The 24,039-nt window shown below is 42.9% G+C and overlaps 1 protein-coding gene across 4 annotated transcripts in view; it reads left to right on the top strand.

The window, feature by feature from the left end:
- Positions 1 to 23,498, top strand: part of ENTPD4 (ectonucleoside triphosphate diphosphohydrolase 4) — a 326,547-nt gene extending 303,049 nt beyond the window's left edge. For 2 of the 4 annotated variants that reach the window (XM_078666557.1, XM_078666559.1), the window contains exons 12-13: positions 10,633 to 10,794; positions 22,349 to 23,498. In XM_078666557.1, the coding sequence (XP_078522683.1) occupies positions 10,633 to 10,794; positions 22,349 to 22,577 (391 nt within the window). In that variant the 3' untranslated portion in view covers positions 22,578 to 23,498. The remainder of the gene's footprint in view (positions 1 to 10,632; positions 10,795 to 22,348) is intronic. The other 2 variants (XM_078666558.1, XM_078666560.1) reach the window with 2 other exon arrangements.
- The last annotated feature ends 541 nt before the right edge of the window (positions 23,499 to 24,039 follow it).

Here is a 24,039-nt window from a genome sequence, read left to right as displayed (position 1 = left end):
TAAATCATATATGGTAGGGAAATCGACAGATTGCCATAAGCTTCTTATCAGGACTCTAATTTGACTGACAAGGAAGGGGGTGTCAAGTCTTATCGCCCTAATCAGGAGAGTGGAAGAAACTAAACCCAAGCAGGCAACGCAGATGAGCACACAGTATGTGGTGAGGAGAGTAAAACGAATCACAAGAAACCTCTTTGGAGAAAGGTTAACGTGCTGTGGATCCTATGTCTCAATGCGCACAGGCTCTCCAGGAAGTTAGGCAACTTTCTGTACTTTTTAAAAAACATTATGAGCCAGGTACTGCGAGGTATAGTTTACAATGCTTTACCATAACATGTCCTGGCTTCATCTCAGTTATATCCCAACTCCCTTATTTACCTTCCACACTAAACATTGCTTATTATGTTCTATTTTGCTGCTTGTTCTGGTGGCGTTTGACTTGGAACCCATATTTGTAGATGCACAGAAACTACCTGCACTTTATGTTGAGCGTTGGAAGGCCCAGGTTCTAGATATGAAGTTGTGGTTGCAGTGGTGGATTGTATGTTTTTGTACACTGTATGTTTTGCTGTGTGTTTTGGTACTGAGCTGATGGTGATGTCTCAAAGCTCATACTTGAGTGAGGTGCAGTTGCAAACCAGTGGTTTCAATAATTTAAAGCCTTCTGAGAGAAGTTTCATTGTCTGAGCAAGGACAGGGAACCAGGTGATTTTGATCCAATTCCCCTCATTAGGAATGGTAACAGAACCATATGGCTAAATTTCAAGTAGTTATGCTAAACTCTCAGTGGTTGAATATGCCCATTAAGAGGTCTTTATGCCAACAAGATAGATATTATATTCCTTCAGGAAACATCTCTGAGGCACCACGATATTTACTATTGGTACCCCTGTCCTTTACACGCTCATGCTTCCGCCATCAGCGGGGATGGGTCACCTGTGTTGTTAAGAGCCTCCCATTTGTGCTTGACCAAATATAAAGAGATTCACTCAGGAGGTTGGTAGGCATTTGAGGAGTAATGTATCGGACCAATTTCTCAATCATTTCTCTGTAAGGAGCCTACAAGAAGAAAAAAACAGTTATACTCTAATGTATTTCCTAAAATTGCAGAATTTACAACAGGCCAATGGGTCCTATCCTGTTTCTGGGTTATAAGGACCCTGAGGAAGATCATGCTGCTTCTCTCTCTATGCGCGAAAAAAAGCAGCCCTTGTCCTGATTCTGCCCAGGATGGATTACTGTAATGCACTCAATCTGGACATTAACTGGGCATCCTTCGTAAGCTGCTACTTGACCAGAATGCCGCAGCAAGACTTATTTTGGATCCCCCCCAAATTTAACTAGATTATTGCTGCCATTCAAAAATTGCATTGACTTCCAGCTGAGAAACGAATTCTTTTTAATGCCCTATTCATTGTTCATAGGGTGGGTGCTTCATAACTTAGGTCCAGAAAGAATCCAACTCCTCCTCCAACGTTATGTCCCTGCTAGACAGCTGCGTTCTGCCAATAAAAATCGGCTGGCTGTTCCCAGATTTAGGAGGCCAAGGTTAGAGGACGAGCCTTTGCTGTGGTGTCCTCTGGAACACCCTCCCTATATCGATCTCCTGCTTCGAGTCACACCTCTCCTTCCGTAAATCTTTAAAGACCTGGCTCTTTGCCCTTTAACTTCCCTTAGAGGGTTGATACTTCCTTCTCTCTGACAGTGGTACCGCTTTAGCGCCTTGACCCCTTTGGGCAATTGTTTGCGCATTACTGAGGAAAATCAGCCCAAATTACAACCGATGCCCAGGCTGCTGGCACAAGACGCCTCTTAGTTCCCATTATGATCAGTTACCAAATAAAGAGACGGGCGCTGGAAGCGGGAGTGCAAGAACAGAGTTTTATTTCTCATGAGGAGAGCCTGTCATTTCGGACACACGTACAATGTCTTCAAGAGGTGCTCTAACAAGTTTCTTTGAGGCTTCGTCTTTTATACACAGGTTTATGATGTACAAACATTCCTTACTGCAATAAAGGCACTTTGAAGTACGAAAAGGCATGCTTGGAATCCCAGCTTCAGGCCTATTCCCATACCAGTCGTTCGGATGTCGTTTCCCCTCCCAAATGTAACATGTGATTGTAATCTTACAGCCGGACATTCCAACAGGACACGAGGGCAAGAGGGGGTGGTCAGATCTAAGGTTGGGCAGGCGATAAGATCGGGATCACGCTTTGCTATGCGGGGCCAGGGGGGGTACATCCATGAGGCTTGGTTTTATGACTTGGGACCGGGTCGGGAGGCCAGGTGTAGCCGGGGGGGGGGGGGGGGGGGGTCATCAGAAGAGGGGAAGGGTGTTCCTGGGAAGAATGCAGGGGGGTGTCGGTTAGGCAGGGGTGTCATTTTTAGAGCGGGGTCGCGCAGAGGGAGAGGGTTTTATGGCCTATGCATGAGAGATCGGGGGCTACCGGGGATGCTTGCGAGGCTGGGGAGTGAGGGGGAGAGAGAGATGCTGGCTATCGGGAGTGGGCAGAGAGGCCTTGGTGCCTAAAAATGGATGTCGTATACGTGCGTGCATGGGCCTGTACTGGCGAGATGATGCGGGCAATGCTTCGCGGTATTCGTTCTGCTTACAGCGAGGGGTATGGTGAACACAAATGAACGCCGCTTATGTACATATACATTGTCATTTTCCACATTACAAGTTGATCTTCATTCATTCATGGGTGAGTGAAGGAGATTTCAATGTGGTGCTTTATAAAGCCCTTTATAAATCTGGAACTCCACGATGTGTGGTAATCCCAACACGGTGCCAAGTGAGTTTGCACAATTTATTTCCATGAGGCTTTTTAGAAAAGACTATTGTTTTTGCTAAAGAGATCGGTCTTTGAAATGGCTCTAGACTCCTCTGTTGTGACTGAACCTCTCTGGCTACTACCCTGTACTACTGAAATGGAATTATCTCCCCCAGACTTCCCTGCTCGGGATGTGGTACCCACATGAAGTAGCCTCAAGAGATGTAACACTCTGAGTTACAGCGGCCAACATTATCCACCATTACATCACAGTGTTTTATGGGGCGCCACAAAAGCAGTGATGTGGGGCGACCTATTGTCACATAGTTCACTACACTTAGAGTGCCTGAGATAGGAGAATAACGTTGCTTGTGACAACTCTCTAGTCACAATATTGAGGAGACTGTTTACCTATAACATATAATCAACTTCTCACTGCTAGGAGAGAGTACCTATTGACTGGTGAAGTTGTGCAGAAGATGCTCTGTGTAGGCCAAAAGTATTATGAGAGAGGGGTAAAGCAGAAAGTCTTCTGGTCTACAGACTAAAAGTGGTACACATTCAATCCTTTCTGGGAAATACTTGAAGAGAAAAGTGACCTATAGATTACCACCCCAGAATTACTTATGGAATTTAGGAGATATGATGAAATATACCAAGGTCAAGCATTAGATGGTGAAGAACAAAAGGGCAGTTTACCAACCTATGTACCCCCTTGCGACTGATTGCGATAAGAGTTCAGTGCTCCTATAATTCCCACAGAGGTGATAATGGCGATGCCTTGCACAAACCCCAGATGTCCTTTTCACAGTTTTTTTTTTTGTATTCCAAGATATGTTTGCGCTGCCCCTAGCTGCAGTGTTTACTTTTTTCGTTCCTAGATGAAGGCAGCTGAAACCATGATGGGTATGTTGATCTCACTGTAGCAAAAACCGAATAGCGTCCTTGACTTTGTGGTTCTTATAATCTGATACCACTTCTGAACCATGATGTGAAAATCTTCACAAGACGTCTGGACTCAACAATAAACAGTCTACCTCGCGCTGGTCACCTCTCCCCATATAAGTTGTGGTTCAGAAATGGTTGTCCGACAGGTGAAAACACCAGACTGGAGGTGAACCTGGTGGATACAGCAGCAAAGTATAACGGTCAAATGGTCCTCACACTTGATGCGGAGGAGAAAGTTCATAAGGTTAACTAGCCATTCATGTCTAAGTGTTTTCCAAAACCCTCTTGATCCCCCACGATGACTACCTTCATAATGGTGAACAATGTACAGCCCACCACAAGCCTTAAAGTCAGGGGAGATTTTCAGCGCATCCAGATCTTGAGGGGCATGAGATGGGGATGCCCCCCTACCACCCCTAATATTTGCTCTCCAAAGGGAGTCGCTGATGCAACACAAATGAGAATAAAAAATAACCGGACTTGCCACATGAAGTGAAGTGCTTAAATTTGTGCTATTTAGCGTTTGCTTCTTTGTGGATACTGCTAAATTGATCCCTGCATTAGTGGCCAAACTGGAGAGTTTCTCCAGAGTCTTTGGGTTTTCAGTTAAATACACTAATTACCAGGGAATGAGAGTGGCCGCCGCTACCTTCGCATATTTGTCTTTGAATACACTGAGGGGTTCATTTGATACTCCAAAGTAAACATTACTAACACTTATGACGCTTTGTATGCTTGTAATGTGCTATCATCTTCTGAGGATCTGTACAGATGGGTAAGAATGGAGCTGTCTTGGTTCAGTAAAGTTCATAGCATAAAAATGATCTTTCTCCTTCATATCCTCTACTGAATACATGCTTTGGCCATAAGATTCCCCAAAGGATAGCTGACATACAGAACCATGCATTCAGTTTTGAGTTTGTGGGGAGTAAGGCCCCAAGGGTCTGTAAGACAACTCTTCAAGAGTCCTTCAGAGGGGGAAGTGGGTTTTCTGGACATCCTTCATTACATAAATGCAGCCCGGCTTCTCAGGTGGATTGGATCCGCTGTCCTGAAGCCTAGGCTGGTGATGGAAACAAACAACAGTCCAGTTCTGATGCAACATGTTGTGGCTTACCTCTTGTCATAGGCCTGATGTTGGAAGCTTACTCTTCCCTACAGCTGTATTGTTAGCGCACTGGAACAGGTGACATTGCTTCTGGTACCTTTATTTCCTGGCCCCCCAGCCCCATTGTCAACAGGGCGGATTTGCTTCCAGGGTTGAATGACCCACAGTTCGGGAGCTTCGAAGGCCCTGGTCCAAAGGTATTGACAGTCTTTTTGAGGAGGTTATTAGGAACTAAAGACTGCATGATGAAGTATCACCTGGGGACAGGAGACCTGTTTAGATTAATGAATTCACTCCTCTGGGCAGGGAACGGAGTGCGATGTGAGTGGGGAGGCAGGGATTTAATAGATGCTCCTCTCCCAGTATATGATTAACTTCATGAATATGCATAGTGCTGGGCGCCTCCAGGTCTACTACAAGTACAGCTACATGTCTCTGGTAGACATCTAGCTGCAGAGTCCTTACCTTTGAATGCTCCCCAGGTGCCAGACAGGATACAGAAATCTTTTACAGCAGTACCTGGGGGCATCATGCGACTCCGTACTAATGTCGACCACCGGATGTGATGTTGACGGAGTCCATGTAAGCCCTCCTCTGATGTCAGTTTCTACTTTTCCGTGCTTTCAACATGGATCAGGTAAGTGGTTCCTCTGGCCGTTTTTTTGGCCTCTCTACATTTTTGGCGACAGAAGTGTGCCTTCCTTTTTTCCATGTCCTCACGTTGTTGGTCTTGTGGATGACAGGTGTCGGCCACAGATTCCCATACTCTTTGTATGTGGTTCCTTTGGGAGCACCATGACACTGAGGAGTGTGACTCCTGTCACCATCTATGCCTGAAGGCGTTGCGGGAACACCGCATGAAGCTCTTAGCAGTGCAGCTGTCGCAGACCTTATGTCGTTCCTGGTCTCATTCTTGGTCCAGGGAGCATCTGAGAGCCCGCTCCAGAAGACATTTCTGTGGGCATTCCTCATTCTCGACATCAAAAAGGTATGTTGTGACGCAAGTGGTCAAAGTCGCGGCATTCCCCAACTTCGCCACGCAAGCTCCACGTTTCCAATGCCCCCTCCCGGCCTCTGGCTGAGGAGTAGTTGCAAGAGTCTGCCTCGCTCCTCCCTGTCTTCCCTGGAGCCGGGGTGACTCTAGATCGGATGCAGGAGAACTATTCCGCCATACATGGCATTTTTGGGTCTCCACCTTCCTTTGGTGTGCTTTCCAGCCCAAAGGAGGTCAGAAGAGCCTTGACTGAATCTACGCCAGGAGGATCACCCTCAACTACAGTTAGGCTTTTTGGATCTGTGTTGGCTCCGGTGCACAGCCCTTTGGGGTTCCCACCTGCGACCCCAGGGTCCGGGCGGCCGACTCCGACAACGGCAGCGCCGATCGATGCAACGCCACTTCCCCTCCCCAACACCGAGATGTTGCTACATTGGCGTCTGTTTTTGCGCCGGTGGTACAGTTCATCTCTGATACTTTTGCTCCTTCTTCTGAAGAGCCTCTTTTTGTTTTTCCTCCCGAAGAGCAGGTTGTTAGTGGTGAAGGAGAGGAGCTGTGACTTATTCACCCCATGAATGACACTGTCCATCCTCCTTCTGAGCATAATTGGCTGACTGAAGTGGTTGAGGCTAGTGGGCTTGAATCCTCACCGGCCTCTGGCCTCTTTTCCCCTCCCTGCTTTGCTACGGAAGTAAGCTCCTCCTTTGCTGAGGTGCTGAGAAGGGCATCTGTGGTTCTAAAATTGCAGCTGTGTTCTGTAGTAGTGATCACAAACCCATTGATTGGTGTACTTCATCAGTGCCAAACCGGCTAGAACCTGTGCTTCCCTACAGCTGGATCTCTGAAGTCGTAGAAGGCTTAGTCCAAGCCACCAACAAAAGTCATAAAATGCTTCCCTACAGTGAAGCATTTTATGACTTTTGTTGGTGGCTTGGACTAAGCCTTCTACGACTTCAGAGATCCAGCTCGTCTCCTCCGATATCCTACCCCATGCAGTTTTGTGGTACAGGCTGCTTCCCCTCACCTCAAAGCCCTTCCTAATGTATCTCTGGACTAGGAGACCATAAGTCTGGACATCTGGGATACGAATATTTTCTCCTCCACCAGTTCAGCATTGTGGTCAGTTGGCACTGCTTGCAATCTGGGCTGATTTTTCCTATGCATTCTGGGATTTGGTGGCGCACCGGCTGCCCTTGCATCCAGATGAAAACTGGAATCATCTTAACCAGATACTTCAGGATGGCCATGGTCAGCTAGGTTGATGATATGATGAGGCATGGACACCATGGACTCAGTAGTCAGAGCCGTGGCATTTTCAGTGGCCCTCCCCCATCGTGCATGGCTCTGCAACTCTGTTTTTTCAGAGGCTGTTCAAGCTACCTTAATAGACATGCCCTTCAATGGCGTTCATCTGCTGGGCACAGATGCCGATTCTGCATTGCAGCTTTTTTTTTGGGACAGTTGGGGTGGAACAGAATCTTGAATCAGCTGTACTGTGCAGTCTTCCTCCCTAGCTCCTCATGAACTAGGTTCGTTGGAGGGGGTGCTCGTCTTTGATTTCTTTCACTTATAAGCCATTCCAGAGCTTTTCTTTTTCATTTAATCATTCCACCTTCTGGTGGCACAAGGTGATTTGTTCCTGCAGGTAGTATTATTATTATTTTTTCCAAATATTATTATTTCTTCCAGTTGTCGATGACCGCTTTTAACTCCTGGTATCTGGGATATATTTACGTTGTGGCCCTACTTGGTGTACAGCACCTGGTGTGCAGGGCTTTCTCCTTGTCTGAAGATAGCATTCATACTCAAGTGATTATCTTTTGTATGGTATTTTGCTCCCATTGTGCGGATGCACTATTGCCTATGTTCCCTGTTGCATATGGACCAGCTCCTGTATGCCTTATAGGCATTCCTAGGTATGCTTATGGTATTTTAGTGTCCGTTATAGGGAATTTCCAATTCTGATCATCTGGAGAGGTGGCGCATATGGCTTTCCGCTTTGTCCCTGCACCCCTTTTTTCAGGTGTATCTCTCGTCATGCCTTGCTTCTATCTAGGGAGCATTATTTATACTCTATGCTGTAGTTTTTCTATTTCCTGGCAGAGACTCAGAGGCAATGTTTTGTAAATTGGGTGCCAAAGACCCCTCTAATGCAAGAATTCCAATCCCGCCACTACCAGAAGGCCATCTTACAGTGGAACGGAAGTTATTGTCCATGTCCTGCGGTACATTGTCCGTCTATGATCTCAGCAGTGTTTCCATATAGGGCTCTATCACTGTGTTTTGGTACTTCCTTATCATGCCGCTCTCGCTCTGTCTTGACAAGACAGACTCCTGCATCTGGTCTCCCAGGATTTTTTGTTGCGGCATCTTGGCCATATTTCAGCTGTGGGTGGGTCATGCTCTAGAGCCTGTTCCCTTGTACCGTCACCCTTATATTTAGATTGATTCCTCCCTGCGAGGTGTTATTTCCTTGTTGCCTAGTGGAAGTGCCTTGTACCTTACTTGCCACTAGCAATATTCTACAAGAGTTCGGAATCCAACCACAGCATTTGTTGCCTAACTGGGTATTATAAGATGTCACCAACTACACCCATTTTTCAGTGTTCTTTCATCTTGCATTTCCTTCTTCTAACATGTGTTCCTTGAACACTATAGTCCCATCTCTCTTGGGATTAGTTTGCAAGGAGGCTTTGGTGCTCTCTTCAGACACAATATTACTGGTGGTTTCTTTCACTACTCCACAGGACGTGATACTGTTTCCAACCCTCAGAGGTTAGCTATACCACTTCTGCCTTGTTCGGTCTTTCACTTCCTTTGGACAGATTCAACCATATTCATTGGTATAATGAAGAATTTGCTGTGCTCAGATTGATACCTTTCTGTAATTTTTCTGGGCCCTTTCTCCTGTAGAAACATTCTTTCCTGGCTTCAACACTTGTTCCGTAGTCAGACCTTATCAGCGGAGTGCATCGTATTATGTTTCAGTTGAATGTTCTCTTCGAAACCATTTTTGTTTGTTCCTTTACCATCGGTAACGTTCTTTTCATGCTTTTCAATGTCTTTATGACTTTAGTTGCCGTGGTTCTTGCCACAGTTCTTAAGGTGAAGCGTATGCTTTTGCTTACCTGAATTCCTAAGACCATCCAGTCTCTTCTGCATTATTATAGACCGGCTACTTTTATTCAGGGATTTTTGGCAAGATCAGTTTGCAGAACCTCCTCCGGGGGCGGTTTTGCTAAGGTGCCTAATTCAAAGGTAAGGAATCTGCTGCTAAATATTTCTATAAGATGAATGTTACTTACCTTCTGTAACGCCTTATCTGGTAGAGTCAGGATCTAGCCGCTGATTCCTTACCAACACTCCCATCTACCCCATTTTGCAAACAGTTTTTTTTTTTACCTAAAAGAACCCTTTCTTGGCATTGTAATGCCTTTCATTACTACTTAGTAGTTGTTTAACACAAAGCTGTCTCTTTTTGGCACACTGCTTTCACATGAAGTTTCTATAAGTGGGTCAGAAAATATCATGAGAAAAACTGATGTCAGCGTATCTGAGGAGTGCTTATATGGACTCTCACATCACATCTGGTGGTCGACATCGCTACGGAGTCGCAAGGCGCCCTCTAGCGAAGCACAGTGGTACTGCTGCACAAATAAAAAGGATCCAGTCTGGTGCCTGGGGAGAATTCAAAGTTAAGGAATCTGCAGCTAGATCCTGTCCTTACTAGATAAGGCGTTACCGAAGGTGAGTAACTTATTTGTTTAGCTCATCAGTGGGGAGAGAAGAGTCTGTTAATGAGGCCGTTGAGTGATTTGACGTCTCAAATCTTTCTCACACTGTTTAGTAGAGAAGGGTAGGGATTCATCGTTCTTGAACATTTCTGTCTAAGATATCAACTTAAAATGCTTTACAAAAATAGTAAGCTGCATTGCAATGCTGTTGTTTTAGATCGCCTGAAATTAAATGTTTTATCAAGCCTGAACAATTGTTTGTGCTGTACCAATTTGAAATTGAAAACTTAAAAAAAAGAAACATGTGCCTTTGTATTTTTGCCGTCATTGAGCTTTATATTGAGATTTTTAGTGCCGAGGACAAGGCGTTCATGTTAGTATATACTCTATCCAACTTGGCTAGCAAGAAATGTGATGGAATTGCTTGAACAATCATATCTTAAATAGAATATCTTTTAGTTATGCCTTTGTATCAGAATTTAGTCTATTCAGCAGTGTTGAAGAAAACTGTAATGTGGTCTTTGAAGTCTCTGGCTACATGTTTTGGATGGTTTCTTACAGTGTCATGGTAGTAATGAGTGCCCAATTTTCATTAGAATTTTTAGTAGTCTCTTGTGAGTTTTTCTCTTTTTAGCTGTTTAGTGATCAGAAAGCGGTTTCTGTTTTTTCCTCTTTTTAATATAATTGACTAAGGTTCTGCAACCATTTTTTTGTAATACCTTCATCTGTATCACCTGTACGAAAGCTACAGTTTCTGGCTACAGATGGATGTTGTGTCATCTATGCATTTTACAGAGGTTCTATTTCTATACTGTGAAAACCAATGAAGAGCCATTTTACGCATAGGAATGAGTCTCATTTAGAATTTTTTTCTGTGAATGCACATCCCCACTAACACTCTGTGGGTCCTTGCTTCAATGATCACGTTTTTAGTATACCAATAATCAGAAAGGGGTAGGGTATGCGCAATTTAGACTTGGTGAAAAGAAATCCTGTGTTTTTATGGTGACCCCTATTAATGGGTTCAAATAATACTACAGATTAAACCGTATGTTTTTCCGTTCTCTCCTTTAGGTATCAGTGCTTTAAGTCGGCATGGATGTATGAGGTCTTCCATTCAGGCTTTTCTTTCCCACTCAATTACAGCAACTTGAAAACTGCTCTACAGGTGTATGACAAAGAGGTACAGTGGACCTTAGGAGCAATCCTTTACAGAACACGATTTTTGCCTTTGAGGTATTGTATACTCGCTCCTCTATTTTCTTTGCTTTGATTTAGATGTAGCGGAATGCATGTAAAGACAATGAATGATTCACATTGATGTACTGACCCACGGTAGCATCCCATGTTGTCTTGCAGTGTATACTCTGTGGCTTTGCATTTGGAATGCTGATGTATGCAGAGATCCCAGCATTTAGTGACCGGCAACTAAGTTTGCTGCGGAAATAGTTATTTACAACTAGTCCTTTCTAGGGTTGTCTGATTACCCAGTAAAAATGATTGCTTCAAGATTGTCTTCTACGTTAGTTCAGGGCCAATTGCAATTATATTATGATTGGTACTCTGTTTATCCTCTATACTTTTCTTTTTCGCTCAATATAGCTTTGAAACGGCTTTCACTGCTTGTATTTCACAAGTAGGGCTGTGTGTTGAAGCACTGCAGGCCTATGTGGTCACTTAATAGAACAATGGGAATACAAAATTGCCTCTTTGATGTCTGTAAGGTTCAGGGCATGTGCTGTGGCAGCTCCTTTTGTCGAATAACCCTACCCTTTGGCACGTTCTTCCCATCGTAATCTTCTTATTGTGGCCTATCACCACAATCTTAAATACAGTTGTCGTCCACAACCTGCATGCAGTAGTCCTAGTACAACTAAGTTTTGTGAAGTAAACGCAAAACGTGTCGGTGAATGTTGAATATTGCTTCTAATTTGTGCGGTATACTATTGGCTTTGGTATTTTTACCACAACAAAGTGATCAAAATAATTATGGGAAAACAACTTTTACCACACAGTCATTACCATGCCCGCATTAATTACCACCCACTGCATTTACCGCTCAAGTCTTTACCACGCATGTGCTTTTTACCATAGCATGCCATTATAGAGAAAATGTAAGTATATGCCAAGTAAGTGAAATTATATATCAGAAATTAGATTAAGGGAATTTTAAGGGCTTCGAGGTGGGTAAGGGTATAGAGTGGTAAGGGTGAATTTAGGGTTTAGAGGTGGGTAAGTGTTTTGGGTGGTAAGGGTATTTTTTAGGGTGGGTAGGTCTAGTTGGTGAACAGGGTGTTTTTAAGGTTGCGGGTATTGGGTGGTACAGTTATTCTTAGGGTTAAGGTTAGGTAAGAGTATTGGGTGTGTTTACCGGTGGGTAAGGCTATTGGGTGGTAAGGATGTTTTTAGGGTTTAGGTGTGGGTCAGTGAATTGGGTTGTAAGTGTATTTTAAGGCTTTGAGGGTTAATAAATATATATATTGTGTTCTACCCATGACACATTGTGTTTATACATTTTTCAAACTGCTGTCTTACACTGGCACGTTCTAGTTAGGCTGACATTTTACGCGTACGAAACCAGAGAAATTCAGCAGTTCTAGTTAGCTGAGCTAACTATAACTTATGACCTCGTAATGCACTGCTTGTGCCCTCACATATTACATCACTAATGGCATGACGAGTGACATCACTCATGGCATGATGAGTGACATCACTGAAGACATCACTGACGATATTGTGTGGGCACCCTTGCAAACTGAAATACACTGCGCCTGTGATTTGGGCCACCCGGGGCCTTCCTATCATTGCGCCTTTTTTTTCTTTTCTTCAATTTTGCCATGGATTCCCAAGTCAATCTGCGAATTTGCATCACAATTGAATTAATAAAAATGCTTTTAACCCCCCGGCGGGACCTCCCAACCATATCTGGAGGATCAGGGTATTTCTACCCTGCCCCCTTTTCTTTATTTTTTACATTTTTGTGGGTCTTAGCTTCAAGCTGAGTCCCAAGATGGTTGTCAATACTTCCGGGTTGAAGTGTTGGCAGCCAGTCGAATTTCAGCGCAGGGACTGTGGATGCGCAAGTTCACTACAAGGATCCGAGTCCCCAGATATCTATATTTGTTAAACTTTAATATCTCAAACTAGTTTTCTGGATCAACATCAAGTATATAAAGGTATTCACTAACCTGCTATATACTTTCATTTCCATTGTAAAGTTATGCGTGGTAAAGGCATTGCGTAGTAATGGCATGCGTGATCCGTCACAGATCCATCATTATGTCTAGCACAACCACCTCTCTAACACAGTCCTTGTTGGTGGATTAACTAAGACGTTCTAGGCTCTCGCAAGCAAATATACAGAACCCTTTGCAACTTGGTCACACACTCAACTTGAAATGGACTTTTTTGAATAATAACTGAACCACCCCTCTAATAGAGGTTGGTGGATTACCCAGGACTTACAAAGCTCTTGCAAGCAAAAGTTGAGGACACTGGGACTTACTCACACACACAGTCAACTTGACATTAACTGATCGGAGTATGAACTGTGTTGTTTCTTTGCCTCTTATTTTAAAATCGGTTTTCACTCCTGTGTGTCGGCGACATGCACATCTTTCCATAGCTGAAAAGTGTTCGAGTGTCCAAGACCATGTTTTTCAATCCTCAAAGTGTCCTACTGTCAAGAACAAAAACGTTTCGTAATCTTACCCATCACCCACAAAGCTCTTGAAAACATTATATTCTACTGCACTTAATACACTCTGTGCTCGACATAGAGTAGCCTAAAGGTCTTTCTTTTCTCTTTCTCTTGATGAAAAAGTCTAATAAAGGAATGACCCACCCATTCCTTCCCTCACTAACTACGAAAATTAGTTCCTTGAAGTAATTCCAGATGAGAATGTTCACAAAAGCATTTGACTATTTTAGAATCCGCTTCCGTTCCAATCTGCTCTGCCGTTCTGCCCACAGTCATCTTAGTTAGGATTCTGGAGACTCTAGCGTTATGTTCCGCTTTTCAAATTCTCAAAATAAGTGTACTGGCTTTCTTGTGTTTGGATTTCATAGGTACCCTGACACCTAACGGGTGCTCTGGAAGTGCATGTTAAGTCTGTGATACCAATACACAGACAGTGTCTTGCTTACGTATTCACAAGCACGCCACCCTACCCACATGCCACGCAGGGACGTGCTTACAGGTTAACATGCCATCTGAAAGCTCAACTCTTGAACTTGAATTTTGGAAGAGCACAAACCTTATGCAGCATTAAACGTGTTAAACTAGGAAATCCTGCCATTATATTGGTCAACAAAAGGGGCATGGACATGTACCATGTGCATATACCAATACAAGGTACATACAGATTGAGCAGACCGTTTTCAGTAGCGCCGTTGGTTAGTAATTGGAGACCCTTTGACTAACATTCAACAGCGTCACCATAAAGCACCACTCTTCCATAATAAACACATTTCAGCAAAACAACTCTAACTAGAGTAGTCCCTAATATATATGCACACATATGCAGTTTGACGCAGTTTTCAGTTCAGTGTAATGAATGCATTATGTGGATAAAACTGTCATCCACAGTATCAGCAAGGCGCTTTTCTAAAAAAAGGCACATTTCGAAAACCGAGAAGCTGAATTGCATGTCCTACACAATCTAATATTTTTTTTAATTGTATTTATTTATTATTCTTTATTCGGTTTATATAAACCATAAAAGCATACACATTACATACAAGCAGCATAATCACAATACATTACATACCCTACTAGATGTGGCTGTGGTATATACAGCTCAATTTCGAAAATCCAGTCATTTGACACAGAACACAGACTTATTATATGTTTATTCCCTGCATGATTCTTCATAGCTGTTTGTAGTCCATTAATCTTTTTTTTTTTTTTTTTTTACAAAAATATAAAATTTGTCTAAAATGTTATATAAAATTGGAAATACAACAGTACAAATGCTTAAAATTCCATTATCACAGCTAGCAAAGATATTAGAAAAAGTGTTGCGTGCATTCAGTCATAGTGCTTTATTTAAACTAGCTGCATGATTCAATAACTTATAGTCCCCAACTGGTTCCAAATTATCCAAGAATTGTGCATGAACACGTAAGCACCACACTTGTAATTATATTGCAATCGTTTGACCAGGTGTGTTTTTTCTTCTTTTTTCTCTATTACTTCTGGTAAAAGCTTTATGAGGAATTGCCAAAAACCCTATGTAGGTTGTCTTACCTTCACTTTGTGAAACAGCCCACTCTGCTCTGCCATTGTGCTTATGACAATAACTCGATTTTTGACTTCCTTTAAACCTAGCAATAATTTCTTTAGTCCAAGTTTCCATTTCAATTGTAGGATGCTTTGTTAGAAGATTAACATTTTGCACTAAACTACTGGCATGTATAGCTTAGGAAGTTTGCCATATTTCTGCAAAGTCTCGGTTACAACTAAGCTATGTTGTCTAGTAGCATTTAACCAGTGCTTCATTTTAGCTGGTGATTGCGGCACTCATTTTTGGGGACTGGCACCTATTTTTCCTCATCAGATTTTCACCCAGAGCAAGAGGGTGAAAAATACGCAAGGAGGAAAGGAGGTGTAAGACAAGGATTGAAAAAATATGCCACAGGTAGAAACACGAACCAATATGAGTGACATAAAGGGGCAGGAGTATCCAGTCATGAGGGTCGAGGCCACATATAGCTCCTGCTATGTCCTATGGCTGATGGAAGGCTTCCGGGTGATTGAAAGCCAAATGGCACATTCACGTTGGCAGCCGTGATGTGGAGAGAAGGCTGCCCCATCTCACCTGGTCTGCTCCCTGCCTTCCTGCTCCCTTTCGCCGCAGCTTGCATGGGACAATACCCCCTTTATGTGCTGCTTTGTCGCATCGGAGCCTCGTGGACAATACTGACAACACCGTAAGCATAGCATCCGTCGATTCGCTACCATAGCACGCTCACTCGGTTTGACAAACTGCTGCAGGGGCCCGCATCATTTACCCAGCGCATGCCATTCCCACCAAGCAACCTGCCACTGCTTCAAATAAATCAATCTACAGAGTTCTGCAACCCACCTAAAAGCGCTCGAAGCACTTAAAATCGTGTAAGATGGTCAGTGGAAGCTGCAAACACACTGCAAGGTTGAAATAAGCAGTGCAAGTGGGACAAGCTCTTTATACTCAGTTCTTTATCTTATTTTTAGTGTGGCTACAGGAGCACTGGATACATTTCACCTTGTTGGGCAATGTATAGTGGTTCAGCTGAATGGAATGTGACTGTAAGGCTCACAACCTAACTGAGATGTTATGGACATTAGGCAACAGACTACAAGCCATTGAATTACTAAGCCGGTTAAGAAGTCGTAATTGCGCAACTCAAGAAAGGTCCTGTTTGGTCTCATTAGAAGCCCTCTCAAGCTAGCTAGGTAGGCCTTGGTGAGGCTGCAGAGGTGGTGAGCGTAGCAGCAGATGTGACTGGTGACCCCTTTGAGGACTCCCTCACTTACTTCTTGAACACGGACACAGTTTAGTAGGCAGCAAAATGTTTTATAGGTGCCTACAATTATTCTTCCCCCTCTTCTGTAAGACTGTTCCTGGCTTCTTTAGGAGAGTGCCATAACTCAACCTTCATGCATTCATTGGCAGCAATGAAGCGACTCACGAGGGATGTAACGAAAGTCCAGGTGCTGGGTATGAGAGCGAGAGGTACTAGGCATCGTACTAGTTCAACCTCTGTTCCAATATCAGGCGCCAGTAGTCTGGAAGGTAAAGACCAGGCACATGGCACAACACAACTGAGGCAAGAGACAAACCATAATGTCAGTAGATCAGCAATTTTTGGAAGTTCACCAGTGTCTGAACTGGTGCTCAACGAATCTAGCCTGAGTACTCCTTCGATGGCAAACTTTATTTGAGACATGAATACATTTGAAGAGGCTTACAACCCAAGCAGGTGTGCATGATTGAGCAGTCTGGGTCACCTTTAGTGGACCCCTTTGATGCTCTCATTACATCTATCTTAAGACTAGATCAACAGCCTCCTTCCAATTCTGGGCTGCGTGGCCAGCCCCTCCTTTTCACCATCCTTGGGCATTGCTTCAGGACCCAAAAAGCTTCCAATCTCCACATTTTATTTTCTTCTTCCTAGCGTGTTGGTTGAACGATCGGTCATACGGATACGTAGCATCAAGATTGGGAACTATTCCAGATTGCCGTGAGAAGCCTGACGGAGTGATTTACTTAGGTTATTCAAGGCTTTTTCGACTCTTCGGGAGGTTCATTCAGGAATGTTCTGTGTCTTGAGGAATTGTATGTTGGCCCCTGACGAAGGGACAGGTTGTCCCGAAATACATTGGGAGCTGCTCTTTTCAAGCTTCCGTAGCAAAATGATTGTATAAATTACTGCAATATTGTATTTTTGTTGAATTGAATTGAATTGTCTTTGTTTACATGTTTAAAAAAATAAGAAGTAAAAATTCTTACGAAGAAATTATCAACAAACTGTATACATGAGAAACACAGGCCTCAATTTGAGGCGACTCCAGAATGTATTGGGGCAAAACACACACAATACAAGAAGAGGCCATTATACTGTCTCTTGACACCCGTATGGCTTTTGATACAGTAGAATGGACATTCCTATTTGCAGTTCTTGCAATGTTGGGATTCGGACCGAAGTTCTGCTCATGGGTAAGACTGCTATATATGAAACCACTTGCACACATAGTGGTGAATGGGTGCATATTCACAGAATTTCCGTGAGGACGTGGCACAAGACAGGGCTGCCCGCTATCACCACTGCTCTTTGCTCTGGTGTTAGAACCCCTGGCAGCATGGATAAGGTAGCATCTGACATTTCGGCAGCTCCGCTGGACAGAGAGCTGCGAAGGTCGCAAATCCCTATATGCAGATGATATATTACTGTATATGGCCTCCCCTACCCGTTCGATGCATGCAGTTCTGGATATATGTGTAGCCTATGGGAAATGTTCAGGATATACCATTAACTGGAACAAATCAATAATATATGTCCTTCGGGGCCCACCACCGAAACTGCCTAAAGGATGCACAATTCCAAAAGTAGAGGATAGCTTTGAATACTTGGGGATCCACGTCACATCTGACCTGGAGGATTTCATGACCCTAAATCTCCTAGAACCCCTAAAGAGATTGTGTAGAGACACTAAACATTGGCAATCCCGGCCTTTAACGCTCCTGGGGAGAGCGGCACTCTTCAAAATGATGACACCCCAATTTCTATATGTATTACATAATACCCCATTCGCGGCCCCCCCAGCCTATTTCCGGGCAATATAGTCAGAGGTAACTAAAGTCCTGTGGAATGACAAGCCGCACGGATAGCGATGGCCAAACTGTTTAGGACACGTTACGACAGCGGCATCGCGCTACCAAATGTACAAGTGTACTATTGGGCATCCCAACTGACCGTAATTAATCGGTGGATCCATGTTCCGCACTCGTATCCGGCCTATCACCTCGATAGACTAATATTAGGCGCAGAGAGACTTAACCGAGAGCTGTATAACAACAACCACAAGATGGCTTTTATAGGACCAGCACGGCACACGAATATCCTCTGGCCTGTAGTGCTCAGGAAACTTGGGTGGAATAAAAAGATCACGCAAGCAACACCTTGCTGGCATACTGGTAAGCTAGACACCCTGCGTAACAGTAAGGGCTTTAATCAATAGGATGATATAGGAATATTGTGGGTGGGTGACCTGTGGGCCAAGGGAAGGGTAATTCCATTTGCCCAACTCAGGGACCAATACGAGATGGCTCATGCAGAAACGTTCCAATACTACCAAATTAAACATGCACTGGAGACAGTCATCCTGCTTGACAACTTCCTCCCAGAGGCCTCTCCCCTGGAGGACTGACTGCTGACGGAAAACATGCACAAAAAAGCAACATCATTGACACATCGGAAAATCATCAATAATCACCCTGACACCACACAATCCCTCAGGGAGAAATGGCAGAAAGAGGTGGGAGACTTGGACGAGGCAGACTGGTAGGAGGTTCTATTGTCCCTAAGGGAGGTGGCAATCCCTTCCAAACTAAGTCTAGTCCAACTGAAAGTGCTACACCAAATCTATTATACTAGAACTACATTATACAAGATGGGAAAGACGTACAGTCAGCTCTGCCTTCGCCAATGTGGAGCAATTATCACATTTGGGAATGCCCTGCAATAGTGACATACTGGGAGGCAGTCATGTCCACTTTAACGGAAGTAAGCGGGCCTCTGTACCAACAGAGCCTAGGCGATGTTATTAAACATATGGGAAGCCACAGATCTTAATCTCGCAATGCAAACCTGGGCAACACTGGGTATAACTATAGCTAAGAGAAACATTGCCAAACACTGTGGTGCACGCAACACTCCCACAGTCCGAGTGTGGAGTAATGACATGGATATGTCAATGGTGGCTGAAAGAGTGGTGTACATGCATAGAGGGTGCCCCAAGAAATGGGAACGGTTGTGGGGGAAATGGAACGCCTTTAGAGATAATATATGTGAAGTACCGGTTGTTGATTCATTATTGAAAGACAGTGACTGCCTGCAAATGTAGACCGTTTCTAATGTAACTAATTCTCGTCTCTATACAGTATAGCTTGTCATGTAATGGAAGTTTGAATTGCAAGATGTGACAAATAATGGTCTCAATGTTAAATGAAAATTATAATGCTCTGTACCAAAAAAAAACCAGTTTTAAATAAAAAAAGAAACTGTATACATGGTTTAATTGAAGTATATCAGTGCATACACAAGTCCAAGTTGCCCTAGGAACTTGGCCACTAGATATCCAGCCCCTCCTTTTCACCATCCTTGGGCTTTGCTTCAGAGCCCAAAAAGCTTCCAATCTCCACATTGGGTCCCAAGGAGTCATTAAGGAAGTAGGTAACTCTTAGGGAAGGCCAAGTTGCTCCTCAGTCCTCATATTATTCAGCATAACCCCCCCTCTCTCCCCCCCCTCTCTCCCCCCCCCCACACTACATACCCAGAACCATCCTTGGCTGCACACTAAAATTCCATGGAAAGATTGGTCCAGCATAAAATGGTTGAGGTTGATGATAGGGAGGATAGCAAGTTGGTTTCACCGCCTATCACTGCTCAAAGACAGCTTCCTCACCCCTCGGGTCTTGTATCTCAAGCATAGATGGCTGCGTTTTCACCAATGAAAGTTATTTTACAGCAAATTCTTGGTGAGATTTGCAAGATGATGATATTGCAGGATAAGGTGCACTTGGAGACCAAAGGTCAGCTGGAACAGATTAATACCAACATGCAACTATTTCCCTCATGAGTCGTACAGCTCGAGCAAAGAGTGTCTGATCTGGAAATTCCCGGAGCACTTAAGTTTCTCTCACCTTGAAAATCCAATCCGTACTTTCCAAGCTACAGTTGAAGCTTGAAGGAGCAGAGAAAAGATCACAATGTTCCAATCTACGCTTTGTCAGGATCATTGAGGGGCATGAGAGTGGTCTGTCTGTCACCAACTTAAGCTCTGATCTAGTTGTCAAATACGTGATACTTGAAGAAACTGCAATGGAAAGTGATCTTACTATTACACTTGCCCACCATGTACCTTCATTTCAACTTCCTAATTCCAAGTATCTCAGAACTGTTCTGGTGAATTTTGGTGACTTTTGGGTGAAGGAGTGGGCTCTATCTAACGCCATTCGGGATAAAGTCTATCACACTTCTGATAACTATTTTTTTAGAATTTTTTCAGACATGTGTACTTCTGCAGCCTGGCGCCTCAAAGAATTCAAGTCAATGATCGACAATTTTAAGAGCTTAGAGGAACCGGCAGGGCTAGCACAACTGTCTAAATTGAAAATTGAAAATTCTGTATTGGGGACAATCCAGGATTTTCTGCAGTGGAGCAGGCTAAACAGTTCGTACAAGACATTCAGAAGCCTGATGTGGGAGTGTGGGAGGAGGGTGGGGGGGGCGGGATGGGCGGGATGGCCCGGAGCCGAGCTTGGAGATTATTGAGAAGGTTTTATTGTATTTTCTCTTTTTGCATTATTAATGCTTGTTCTTGCTTATACTTTGCAGAGTTTTTGTTGATTTTTATATGCTATTTATTTTGTGTGTTAGTATGATGGCAGGACATTTCAATAGGCAGGCAGTTTTCAATCACCGACAGCAGTCACATGAGTGCCATGCCAAAGTACTAATTTAGGGACTGGGGTGGTGGGGGGTGGGAACACTTTGTGGGTGGGGTTATGCTTTGCAGGGGGTCTGATTTGGTTGGGGCTCCAGGGGTGGGGGAGGGATTGGAGGGAGGGTCCCTTTAGGGTTGATAAATCCTGATAGAAAAGTTCAGAAGCATTTCTCTTTGCATTTTAGTCTACAGTGTGTTGGGATAGCAAGTCTCCTGCTTAGCGAAAGCTGTTTAGTAAAGGGGGAGTTAAGCAGGCCAGTGATGAGTCTTGAGATCCTCAACTTTCGCTGCTTGAGGGTAGTATCTTGCAATGCGAACAGAATAAATAATCATACTAAGTTCAGGTCCATCTTGGCATGGCTTAAATGACCAAAAGCACAGGTCATCCTCGACCTATCTCAAAGCTTTGGACAAGCAGCCCTTTTGATGTGTTATCTTAACTGTCATTGCTACATTTTTTTTTTGTGGAGTTTTATAAAGCGCAAACTCGACCCAAATATATCAGATATCAGATAGCTTTACATGAGCACTAGTTATGTTACAGACAGACGCATTCATTTTTTTGTTAGGCACTAAGGCAAATTATGTAATTTTGATAGTTATTATATACAAAAAGGGTTTTAACCCCATTGCTTAGAAACCATAATTTTAAGAGATCTAGACCTGCTCTCTGTTTCTTACAGATGCTGTCAGATTAGGATAATTCTTTCACTGTAGAATAATTTTTAAATTGTTTTAGCTTCTATTATGTGCAGTTGTTATTGCCTTTTATCATTATACTTTATAATCAAATAAAGTTTTCATTTATTCATAATCATTTCTAGCTATGGATTTATAGGTTAGTCACCCCTTCGAATGTCCATTTGTTTTACATTCTATGACCACAGGAATATTGACACCAAAGTATAAGTATTTTAACTTGACGTAGAACGTCACAGAATTTTCACATTTTACATTTTCCATTGCCCTGCCTCCTCCCATGCTGTGACCTGTCCCATTACCAATAGCTAGATAATTTTATTTAGAGACAAGACAATCCAACAAGCATTATTGTTTATCTATGAGACTGTGCTAAAGTTCTGGTAAAGTTGTTCAAGCTCCAGAAATCTGTTTTGTGATAGTTTTGTAATGTACAAGATTAGTCAACTAGTTGGTGATATTGAGGCTAGGTGTTAAATTGATATTTTGTTCTTCTGTGAGTAACTTCCACATTCTGTCCAGAGAGGACATAAAGTTCAGCTGCCGCCCTTGTCCTCTTTCCACCTTGTGTTATTGCTAATTCTTGATGCTTTCTTGGTGATAATTTATTTCAAAATAGAATTTCACATCTCCACATTAATGACTGGATGATTGTCATAAAAGTTAAAGTAAAACATCTTGTTTTCTATGCCTTTTACTCTATGCAGTGTATCTTCAAGTAGCAGGTATACAAAGGGCACTTTAGGGGCCAATATCTTGAAGGGAGTGGTGCAAAGTTTATTAAAGGATAGAAAAATCCTTGTATTGCAAATCATTTGTTTGTATAGAAATATAAGCATTAATTTGTTTTCCGTGTTCTAAAGTGTGTTTGCTCTTCTGCAGAGATATCCAGCAAGAAAACTTCAAAGGTACTCACTCTCACTGGAGAAGCTTTTCTTTCGTTTACAATCACTACCTGTTCTCGGTATGCTTTTTAGTTGTGCTACTCTCCATTCTCCTCTACTTGTTGAGGCTGCGGAGAATTCATCGCCGAATGCAACGCAACACCTCCTCGTCTGCTCTGTGGCTGGAGGATGGCCTTCCAATCCAAAAGGTGCCAAGTGCTATATGAGTACAGTAAGACTTCTGCACAGAGATTCTTAAACGAAGAAAAAAGCCATTTTGTTTGCTCAGGTGATTTCTCATTTCAGCTCTAAAATACATCAGAGAAATATTCCAGCCACTGTTTACTCAAGATCACTGGAAAGATTTATGACACCTTGATTAAAGGTCATCTGTGAGCTTTGGATAATATTACCAAGTGTCCTCAAAAACGTTTGTTACAAGCATATGCACTTTCCATGTAGAAGGCAATGGATGTATCAGAAGAAACATACACTAACGTAGAAAATGGCACAGCGCTGAAGTGAATGATCTTTTCTTTTTATTAGTCCACTTCTTTCCTTCTTTCTTTTCTTATTGTAAAGAAGCCCTCTCATAGTAGTGGATCAGAATCTGTCCCAGAGGACTTGCAAATTTGGGTTGAGCCCAAATGACTGGGAGAAAGAAAACTAAGATTGGAAGCAAAGGTGGACATGCCAAATGTATAAATTAAACTATGTAGTGTCTTAAATTATTATTAAATTGGGTGGCAGCGGTTAGAAAGACATAACGTCAGTGTTTTATTCTGTCCTTAAAAAAACTACTGATATATGTGCTACTTTTTCATGTTGATTACATGTCTCAGATGTTACAATTAGATAAGACCATACAATTTCAGGTTGGCCAAAGAACTTCGAAGGCTGTTGGCATTGATGGTTTTACAGTACACTGGAAAAATAGCTACATACTGGCGTATTCATTACCATTTGGATCTTCATATTGCAGAAGGATATGGTTCTTTTTATTTTTATTTCCTCAATTCAACAAATTACCTTTTGCCTGTTAATTTATATGTTTATTTAAAGAAAGTTTTATAGAAAGCAAAGTGGCATTTCTCTGAAATGTTTTTCCATTAAAATAAATGTACTAAAATCAAGCCTTCCTCAATACAGTTACACGTGTGTGTTTGGTCTTTGCATATACAATTGGTGTTAGAAATAGGGTCTCTAGTTGGCAGAGGTATACATCTTGTCCAAGTAGGGACCGCAATCCTATTCAAGGTAAGTCTGGTACAGACCATAAATTAACCTGTGCTCACCCTCACGTAGCTTGGCACGGAGCAGGCAGGCTTAATTTAAGAGGTAATGTCTAAAGTAGTTGTGCAACACTTAACAGTAACATCACATGAAAATATACCACAGCGGGTTAGACAAATAGAGCCTAATGTTTTGAACAAAACCAGACCAAAACAACAAAATTACAATAAGTAGGAGCGGAATTATGAATTTTTAAAGGATACCTTGTAATATAGTGCTTAGAAACATAAAGCGCCAACCGGGGCTATCTAGTCACGCTTGACCGGGTCAAATCTGAAACTTCAGTCCAACCGCAATTGAGCACAAGTCAGACACAAGGACCAACCTTGCCCGCTGAAAAAGTATCATGGATGGAGGATGCATTGACTTCAAAGATAATGTACAGGGAGAAGAGAA

The sequence above is a fragment of the Lissotriton helveticus genome, chromosome 11 (assembly GCF_964261635.1).
Source record: "Lissotriton helveticus chromosome 11, aLisHel1.1, whole genome shotgun sequence".
NCBI lineage: Eukaryota > Metazoa > Chordata > Amphibia > Caudata > Salamandridae > Lissotriton > Lissotriton helveticus.
Note: the sequence above shows the minus strand (reverse complement) of the source record. Positions and strands in the feature narration are given on the sequence as shown.